This window comes from Neoarius graeffei, chromosome 3, assembly GCF_027579695.1.
Source record: "Neoarius graeffei isolate fNeoGra1 chromosome 3, fNeoGra1.pri, whole genome shotgun sequence".
NCBI lineage: Eukaryota > Metazoa > Chordata > Actinopteri > Siluriformes > Ariidae > Neoarius > Neoarius graeffei.
In genome coordinates this window covers 12,332,671-12,343,254 of record NC_083571.1, presented here as the reverse complement: position 1 = coordinate 12,343,254, position 10,584 = coordinate 12,332,671, and the positions used below count along the sequence as shown (strand labels likewise).

General features: G+C 45.4%; 1 protein-coding gene across 1 annotated transcript in view; it reads right to left on the bottom strand.

Annotated features, from left to right (window-relative positions):
* The window catches only part of nus1 (NUS1 dehydrodolichyl diphosphate synthase subunit), a 39,023-nt gene extending 28,529 nt beyond the window's left edge, over positions 1-10,494 (bottom strand). The window contains 3 exon segments of the mRNA XM_060916414.1: positions 579-650; positions 653-709; positions 9,950-10,494. Coding sequence (XP_060772397.1) covers positions 579-650; positions 653-709; positions 9,950-10,319 — 499 coding nt within the window. The 5' untranslated portion in view covers positions 10,320-10,494.
* Positions 10,495-10,584: the final 90 nt, after the last annotated feature.

Here is a 10,584-nt window from a genome sequence, read left to right as displayed (position 1 = left end):
AGAGAAGGAGGGAGAGAGAGAAGGAGGGAGAGAGAAGGAGGGAGAGAGAGAGAGAGAAGGAGGGAGAGAGAGAGAGAAGGAGGGAGATGAGAGAGAGAGAGAGAGATGAAGGAGAGGATGAGAGAGAGAGAGAGAAGGATGGGAGAGAGAGAGAGAGATGAGAGAGAGAAGGCTGGTGAAGACAGAGAGAAGGCTGGTGAAGGCCGATGAGAGAGAGAGAGAGAGATGAGAGAGAGAGAGAGAGAAGGGGAGAGAGAAAAGGATTGAGAGAAGGAGAGAGGAGAGAAGGCTGGTGAAGGCCTGAGAGAGAGAGAGAGAGATGAGAGAGAGAGAGAGAGAAAAGGGGGAGAGAGAGAGAGAGAGAGAAAAGGGGAGAGAGAGAGAGAGAGAGAGAGAGAGATAGATGAGAGAGAGAGAGAGGGGAACACACAGCTGATTTTTTCTTCTCTTCGAGGAAATGATGAGACCAGCTCAGACCATTTTGAAAAGAAGCCGTTTAGAGGTGCAATCCATGAGATAAGTCCTGACAAGCTTTTCAGGTGGAACCTGTTGGCGTGATTTCGGGTGTTGGCTCTCACCTTGTTCCTGTGTGCCTGTGCCTTTACTCAGGAACTCGGCTGAGGAGTACTTGCAGCTTTCTGAACCCAGAGCTCCTTCTGCTGCTTCACGATCTCCTCCATCAGTCTGGAGTTGTTCCTCCTGAACACACCTGGAGAACAAAGACGAGAATCAGCGCTGGAACACTGAGCGCCAAGCTTCCATTTAACGTTCCAAAATTTAACATCATCCACTGAAAGGAGATGCACGAGCCATCAGGTTTTAGCATTGGGAACCGAGAACCATGGAAACAGACAGATTTAGATCTCTCACACAGCACTGGCACAAAAAGTGTGGAAGATGGTGCATTGCTTTAAATTTAGTCTTCATGACACACACACACACACACACACACACACTCATACTCTGTACCCTCAGCATGTGTGATACTCTCTGGTATTGACACTGAGCTTACTGAGTTGCTTAATCACAGTTAAAGATAAATCCAGGCTACAGTTCAACCCTGCGCACGCGCACACACACACACACCATGTCAAAATATTCCCAACCTATTTCTTCATCCAGATTTCTTTAAAGCTGCTTTGCAGCAGCAGTTTCCACTGTTAAAACCACTACAGAAATAAAATTGAACTGATCCTTCATGTAATAATCCAATCAGCCAATCACGTGGCAGGCAGGCAGAACGTAGAATACAATACAGATACGGATCAAAAGCTTCAGTTATGTGATCTTTCATGTCAAAAATCAGAAAGAAAGAAAACAAAAAAACCTGATATCTGAGATTACAACCATGACGTGTTTGTTGGGGCTAGTTTGAGTATTCCAGAAACTTCTGGTCTCCTGGGATTTGCAGGAGAGGAGACGGTACGGAAAACAAAAAACACGCAGTTCTCTGAGAAGACTGGTCATATTCGTGAGAGATCTCAGAGGAGAACGGTTAAACTGGTTCAAGTGGACAGGAAGGCCACGGTAACTCAGCGACTACTCTTTACAACCGTGGCGAGCAGAAAAGCATCTCAGAAACCTTGAAGCAAACAGGCGCACCCAAGCTGGATAACTGAAAATTGGAAAAACAAACAGCCTCACAGACACATACACTTATGGCGTATTCACATCTACGTTGTTTGGTCCGGACCAAACGAACCAAATTTCCCTCGGTCCGGACCTTTTGGGTTGGTCTGAATACAAACCACCGAACACTGGTCCGGACCAAACAAGCGGACCGAGACCGAGCTGCAAGGTCGGACTTGGTCCAGACCAAAGGAACCCTGGTGCGGATCTTTTGGAGGTGTGAAAGCAGACCGGACCTAATCCGACAGTTTTGCTTTTTTGTACCTCGGGAGCTTCTGTCGTTTGTCGAGCATTATGGGAAACAGAGTCTTGACACTCCACCGCAAAGTGCAAACACTGTTTCGGTTGTCAAGGGAACCTTACAACAGTCGTTCAGTCATTCAGACCAGTGGTAGGCTAGACTACAGAGTACAAAAAATGAGTAGGGGGCAAACGTGGGCCGAGGAAGAAACGCGTACCCTTGTGGATATATGGGCAGATGTCCACATATCTGAGCTTTTGGAGAGAACACACAAAAATGCCGACGTGTTTGCTGTATTCAGTGAGAAAATGAAGGAGAAGGGGTTCACGCGCTCCCCAGAACAATGTCAGCTAAAAGTGAAGAAACTCCGTCAGACCTACATTAAAATCAGGGACATTCTTTCAAAAAGTGGCGGTACTAGCGACGCAAAAAAGAAATTCATTTATTGCGTGAAGAGCCAGAACTGTCACAACTTGATGTGCGCTCATCAGCGCTATCCTCCGTAGCCGCCTTGCCCTTTGTCGTCGTCGTTGATAAATTACTTGTACAACAGCATAGTAATCGCACAATTGTAAAAACAGTAAAAACTGGAAAAAACATATACAGTGCTCAACATAAATGAGTACATCCTCTTTGAAAAGTAACATTTTAAACAATATCTCAATGAACACAAACAATTTCCAAAATGTTGACAAGTTTAATATAACATCTGTTTAACTTATAACGTGAAAGTAAGGTTAATAATATAACTTAGATTACACATTTTTTCAGTTTTACTCAAATTAGGGTGGTGCAAAAATGAGTACACCCCACAACAAAAACTACTACATCTAGTACTTTGTATGGCCTCCATGATTTTTAATGACAGCACCAAGTCTTCTATAGCATGGAATGAACAAGTTGGCGACATTTTGCAATATCAATCTTTTTCCATTCTTCAACAATGATCTCTTTTAGTGACTGGATGCTGGATGGAGAGTGATGCTCAACTTGTCTCTTCAGAATTCCCCAAAGAAAATAATTTCTTTACACCACAAAGGTGAAGGCTACAAGAAGATCAGCAAAGCTTTACTTACCAGTCAGAATACTGTAGCAAAAGTGGTACAAAAATTTAAGAAAGATGGAACTGCAACCATCTCACAGAGACGTCCAGGTCATCCACAGAAGTTAACACCTCGACAGGAGCGTCTTCTGATGAGAAGGGTTGAAGAAAATCGGTATGCAAGTTCACTGCAGTTATCTAAAGAAGTAGAAAGCCAAACTGGGGTGACTACTTCCCGTGACACAATACGGCGTACACTGCAGAGGAATGGTATGCATGGATGCCGTCCATGAAAGAAGCCTCTCCTAAAGCCCAGGCACAAAAAAACCCACCTAGAGTTTGCCAGGGCCCATGCTGACAAAGATGAAGACTACGGGGACTCTATACTCTGGAGTGATGAAACCAAGATAAATGTTTTTGGAACTGATGGCTTCAAAACTGTTTGGCGTCGCAAAGGTGAGGAATACAAAGAAAAATGCATGGTGCCTACAGTGAAACATGGTGGTGGCAGCGTCCTTATGTGGGGCTGCATGAGTGCTGCTGGTGTCGGGGAGCTGCATTTCATTGATGGCATCATGAATTCACAGATGTATTGCTCTATACTGAAAGAAGATGCTACCATCACTCCGTGCCCTTGGTCGTCGTGCACGTTTCCAACATGACTAAACACACATCTAAGGCCGCTGTTGGATTTCTGAAGAAGAACAGGGTGAAAGTGATTCAGTGGCCAAGTACGTCTCCTGATCTGAACCCAATCGAACACCTATGGGGAATTCTGAAGAGACAAGTTGAGCATCACTCTCCATCCAGCATCCAGTCACTAAAAGAGGTCATTGTTGAAGAATGGAAAAAGATTGATGTTGCAAAATGTCGCCAACTTGTTCATTCCATGCCTAGAAGACTTGGTGCTGTCATTAAAAATCATGGAGGCCATACAAAGTACTAGATGTAGTAGTTTTTGTTGTGGGGTGTACTCATTTTTGCACCACCCTAATTTGAGTAAAACTGAAAAATGTGTAATCTAAGTTATATTATTAACCTTACTTTTTCCTGTTATAAGTTAAACAGATGTTATATTAAACTTTGTCTTGTCAACATTTTGGAAATTGTTTGTGTTCACTGAGATATTGTTTAAAATGTTACTTTTCAAAGGGGGTGCACTCATTTACGCTCAGCACTGTACCTTTGATGACATTAAAAAGAATAACAGCACGGAAAGCCTCCATGAACTTTTGAACTTAACGCTTTGTGCGCGTGTCGTCTCTGACCAATAGCTGAACGACCTCAGGGCGCGTGGCTTTGTTGACAGATTTTGGTCCGCTTACTAAAATGTACAGTGTGAAAGCAAACCGCACCAAAATGAAAAAATAAAAAAAACATTTGGTTCGGACCAAAGCAAGTGAACTATCGAACTATCCTGGTCTGAATACACCCTTAGTTACAGCTCGGGCCACTGAGCAACAGACACAACAAAACGACGACAATGGAAAACACGTACAAAAAGTGAGCACAGACCGATTTCCTTCCTGAGTAAATAAATATAATCGCCTACTGAGAACATCAGGGCTGTGTTTGGAATGGATTTCAACCCAAAGTACTTGGACACGTTGGCAAGTACAGCGCCACATTCTCTACACTATGATCCAAGGGGCAATAAAAGGTTTATAACCTGCTGGATGGATGGTGACGGGTCGGTAAAAGGCATTTCACATGTACAGTGAAGAACGCTTTCGGTCAAATTAACCAGACATGGATTGATCAGTCCATGTAATAAAACACAAGATGATAAACTCGTACTTGTGTGCGTGAGCTGAGGTTATCATTTCATTATTGCATTCTCTCACACACCCGTTGTCATTTCAGTTGTTTTTCTTCGTTGAGTTTGGAGCATGAATTTAAAGAGCAACACGTCGTCACAAACTCGAATTATTTCCAACAATTCAGGGACTTTTACTGACCGATCAATCAGTGTTTGACAATTTAATGATATTTGCTTTGGCAAAGTCGCCATATGGATAAATATTCACACTGTAACGGAGTGGTGTTTGGTTTTTGTTCCCCCCCCCAATTATACATGTTCCATTTTATAGTATCACGACACCATCATCAATCTCCAGTAAGCCAGGATCACGACGGTTCTGGAGTCGATCCTGGGAACACTGGGTGTGAGACGATGGTAGTCCATCGTGTCCGATGACGACTAGGAGGTGCTTAGCATTTGTTTGCTCGCTTATGAGCTGCTTTCCCTTTTGACACCAACTGCCCATGACGTGACTCGTGTTGTCTCCGATATTCCTCCTCTCTTTTCTCCTCAACTTTTTTTGAACTGATTCTTTCACAATCTGTCTCTGGCTTTCTCGTCACAGTCTATTCTTTTGTAGCACAATTTTTGACCTTGATTCACACTTGGGGATAATCTAGTGTAGCCAATCTACCCATGGTATAGTTAATAGACTTTAAAGCATATACGCAGAGCCATGGCCTCACTTTTGTTTATAAATGCCTTGAGACCTCAAGAATGGCACAGGAATAGTTTTAAGCGTTAACAATAAATCTAATATAATATCTTTTATGATTAAAGTGATTTATATAAGTAGTGGTCTGAATGAATGACCTTGACGTCCGTAACGTCTCAGCAGGAAGTCTATCGGTCTCATTGCCACTTCCGCTATACTAAAACACAGAGCTGACTGCAACTCCGATCCTCCATTTTGAGCTAATTTATCGCCATGCTACGTAGATGTGTTGCTGGTGGGTGCAGCAATACAACAGAAGGTGGATTTACATTGCATTCATGGCCCAAGAATGTTCAAACTGCAAAGATTTGGACGGGTTTTGCGAGAAGTTCACGGGCACGTTGGGCGGCTACAAAGTGGTCTCTCCTCTGCTCTGCACATTTTACTGAAGACTCGTACGAGACCTCTGATCTGTCGAGGAGCGTTGGCTATAAGCCCGTATTGAAAGAGGGTGCAGTACCAACAATTAAAGAAAACTACAAGAAAAGTATTTATTTAAAAGGAAAGCGAGTTCAGTTGCACCAGTCCTCTTGGAGTGAGCCAAGGGTTGTTGCTAAAACCTGGGATGGAATGGGATGGGACATATCGCTCGGGCAGTGACCTCCCTGCAGTTGTTGCTAAAACCGGTGACATCCCGCTCCATCCCGGGTTTTAGTAATTGCCTGAGCCCAGCAGTAATGGCGGAGTACACAGTATGAAGAAAAGTGAAGGAGTGAAGCAGTCGTCTTTTTTATTTATATGACTTTGGTCTATTGCTGTAAAAGGCCTCGGCCTTAAAACCGGTTACCGCTGTGACGTCACGCACTCAAGGCTGGCTGGCTCAGCGGGGCAGCTCGAATGCCAACTTTGTGGTTGATTTTAACTCTCAAAAAAATATATTTTTTATTCCCATTTATGCAGCATACAAGAGTCAAGGATGGAGATACTATCCACTCAGAAATGGATTTAAAAATAAAGGCTCTGCTATCTCCTTTAAGTCTATTAAGGTCCAGACATTTAGAACTTTAGTAGATCCCGTTCTTCTGGATGGCTCAGAAACCTGGACCCTAACTACCAAGCTTGAGAGTCATCTTGACGGACGCTATACAAATCTGTTAAGAAGAGCACAGAACATCAGCTGGAGGGACCATGCCACTCTTGGCCAAATCTACAGAGGATTACCCCGAGTATCCCAGAAGCTTAAGCAAAAGCGTCGACAGTTTGCTGGCCATTGCCATCATGCCACAGGCGAAGTAATTTCCTCTCTCCTTCTATGGCGCCCTTCTGGCAAAGTTGTATCCAGAAAGTTAGCATACCCAGACACTACTGCCAGAGACTCGGGCATCAATACTGAAGACCTGGGTTCAGCGATGCAGGACTGCTGTGTCTGGAGAGAGTTAGTCACGGGATGATCGTACCGTGGAAATGTCAAACAGATGAAGGCTTCAAACATGACCTACGTTAATGTTAAAGTGCACATCTTGGGTATATTTAGGAGCAAGATCAATGTAATTCTCCTATTTTATATTAAACTTTGGTCAAATATCGGTCACATTTTGTGCAATTTTTTTTTTACCTTGCGCAATACCAGAAAAATTCAGTTGAAATCAAGCCATTTGAGGTGAATTGGTCCACTTCTGAAAAAACTTGGCATTTGGATTTCCCCGCAAATATTGATTTTCGTGACATCACGCGTGGGACGCCTCCTTCTGAATCCTACGTCAGCGCTGGTTTGTTTATGAGAAAACGACCTGGTGGTTTTCTGCAAATTTCTTCAACGTTATTGCGTAATTATTAAAACGGTTAACAGATGCATCATAGGAGGGTGTAGCAACACCAATCTTTTTAAAGATTTTTTTGGGGCTTTTTGCACCTTTATTGGATAGGACAGTGTAGAGACAGGAAATGAGCGGGAGAGAGAGAGACGGGGAGGGATCGGGAAATGACCTCGGGCCGGAATCGAACCCAGGTCCTCGGATTTATGGTATGGTGCCTTATCCACCTGAGCCACGACGCCCCCTAGCAACACCAATCTTGATGGGATTAACACTCATCGTTTTCCAAAAGACCGGACAATGAGAGAGAAATGGGAGCGCTTCCTGCGAGGCACCTGGAAAAAGCCGAGGAGCAAGCAGAGCCGAGAAAAAGACCAAGAAAATCGGCAATTCACAAGTTGACTGTTGCCAGGGTAAGAAATAAGAGAGACTATACTCTAAATTAGGTGTTCCTGTGTTTGGCCCAATCCCAATTCTAATTTCTACCCCTACCCCTCCGCCTTCCCCTCTGCCTTCCCCTTGGCCCTTCCCCTTGAAACTGAGCTACAAGGGATAGGGCTTGAAATTCAACCCTTACGTATTGGGATAGCCCTTCAACGATCGCATACGTCATCGCGTACCTCCGTCAGCGTTTACGTTAGCAAAACGCGACGCGTCATTGGCTGCGACCAGCCGCTACAGTCAGAGCCAGAGGCAGAAATCTCTGCTGGCAGGGTGTGATTTGTTAACTAACACCACTGAATGGGATATCTTTGGCGCTTCGTGCACCACATCTGACAGAATGAGGTGTCAGAACACTCATGTAAACAATAAAAGCGAGAATAACAGAACAAAACGTACGCAGTAAAGCAACCGAAAGCAATACTCACTCCCAAAGCTTTTTAGCAGCAGCTTGGATTTCAGAAATCGCTGCTCATTCTCAGCTCGAAAGCAAATCAAGCGGCGTGTTTCCTCTGGATAACAACTTAAAACACGTAAATAATGGAGAAAATACATTTATGACAATCTTTCGCCACGGGAACCGCCATCTTTCTGAAATCCGCATGAAATCTCGCTGAAATCCGCATGGCATTGTGGGAAATCACTCAAACCCCTTCGTTCGGAGTCTGCTCCAGGAAAATCTCCGTTTGGAGGGGTACAGAAGCCCTACCCCTTCCCCTCCGCGTTAACTGGGATTAGGATACCCCTACCCCTTCACGTGAACGCGCAAAATGGAGGGGAAGGGCCAAGGGGTTGGTCCAAGGGGTGAAATGGGATTCGGCCTTTGTGTGGTACATGGATAATGTTATTTATTGACACACACAAAAGTAAACAACACGAAAGCGCTGGGCGATAATACACTTACTTCACATGTATCGAGGGATATGCGTGTCAGGGCTTGAGATCTTGAGACCTGTCAAACACATTAAATGTATACACAACCCTGCTTAGCCGATTCCATGTGTGTAGCTTATGAAATACCTCATCTCATCTCATTATCTCTAGCCGCTTTATCCTGTTCTCCAGGGTCGCAGGCAAGCTGGAGCCTATCCCAGCTGACTACGGACGAAAGGCGGGGTACACCCTGGACAAGTCGCCAGGTCATCACAGGGCTGACACATAGACACAGACAACCATTCACACTATCTGTGAAGATACTCAGTCATCCAGGTACATAGTAATCTGTGGTTGGTAGAAGAGAGCAACTGGGCAAGTCCAGTTGCTCTCTTCTACCAACCACAGATTACTATGTACCTGGATGACTGAGTATCTTCACAGATATGTTTCTACGCACTTTGGGATGAGTTCTCTTCGACTGGTGCGGGAGTATGAGAGGACTTCCAGAAAACTGGCAGACATCTTAGCCAGAGAGGATCGTTCATTTTTGTCAACCTGGAACGACCATCATTGAACACAGGTGGGTGTCTATGACATCTTTTATCAGCCACCTTCAATACAGCCATCAGCATTCTGATTCGGATTCTATGATGATCCATAAGAGGATAAATACTGGATACTCCCTATTAGACAGACAGAACTGAGGATGCCTTTCGGACGAGAGGCGAAACGTCTTCAAGACTTTTCAAGCAAGTCCAGTTGCTCTCTTCAACCAACCACAGATAACCATTTGCACTCACATTCACACCTACGGTCAATTTAGAGTCACCAGTTAACCTAACCTGCATGTCTTTGGACTGTGAGGGAAACCGGAGCACCCGGAGGAAACCCACGCGGACACGGGGAGAACATGCAAACTCCGCACAGAAAGGCCCTCGCCGGACACGGGGCTCGAACCTGGACCTTCTTGCTGTGAGGCGACAGCGCTAACCACTACACCACCGTGCCGCCTACTTTCATATAAAAAAATTAAAAAAAAAAAAAAAAACCACTAAATTGGTCCAGGATATGCCCTTTAAGGTCTGCTATGGATTTCCTGTGTGTTAATATTGTAGTAGTAGCTGCTGCTGCTGTTGTTATTACTGTATTATTACTATCCTCATTTCCCCGACAGAATGTCATAAGGCTGACAAAGTGTTGCTTGTTCAGGAAACTGTGGAAAAACCCAAATGAAGAAGTGGTGGTGATGAGAGCAGAGCACCTGACTGTCTCAGACACGGGCCGCGTCCCAAATCGAGCAGCTGGTCCACTAGGTAGGGCGCAACAAATATCACTCCCTATTATTAAAACCAGCACACCTATACAGGGAACACTGAGGCGTTTAGGATGCGGCCCAGCACTCCTCATTCCTTTATTATCAATCATTCTAATAGAAAGCATTTTTGTTTACCTTCGTTATCATACACGCTGACATAAGAGATGCCCAGCGCCATACACCACACCACCAGGTTAGCGATGTCGGTGAACTGCGCCTCCTCCTCCGCGACCAGCAGCCCGACGTGCAGCGGGAGCTTCTCCAGAGCCTTACCGTCCGACAGCACCCGACACCGGCGGCCCGGTCGCTTCCCCGCCGCGGCTCCGAGCTTCTTCTGATTAGCAAAGCCGAGCGCTAACGGGAGCAGCACAGCCGCCGCCGCTCGTCTCCATAGCAGCCAGGTGCGCTTCCACGCGCGCGCCTGGAACCAGGACACCGCCGCGCGCTGGAGCTGCAGGAAGCCGTGCAGAACCCGCCACAGCAGCTCATAGACCAGCGCCATCATCAACCGCAACAACAACAACCGCCCAAAGTCCCCGAGTTACAGTTACAGCCCGTCAGAGTCTCGAACACGCCCTCATCGCTACAGCCGGGGTTTAATAAACAGCGAGAACTAATCGAGCCAGGAACGAGCCATTCAGTTAGTGCCAACACCTCACACTGCCGGCCGCCATTTTGTTTCACCTTTACACTTTGAACTCGCCGAGTTACGCGTTGCGCTCTGATTGGTCAAGCACCGGAAATTCAGGGCTCGAGGTAAGAAATGAAGG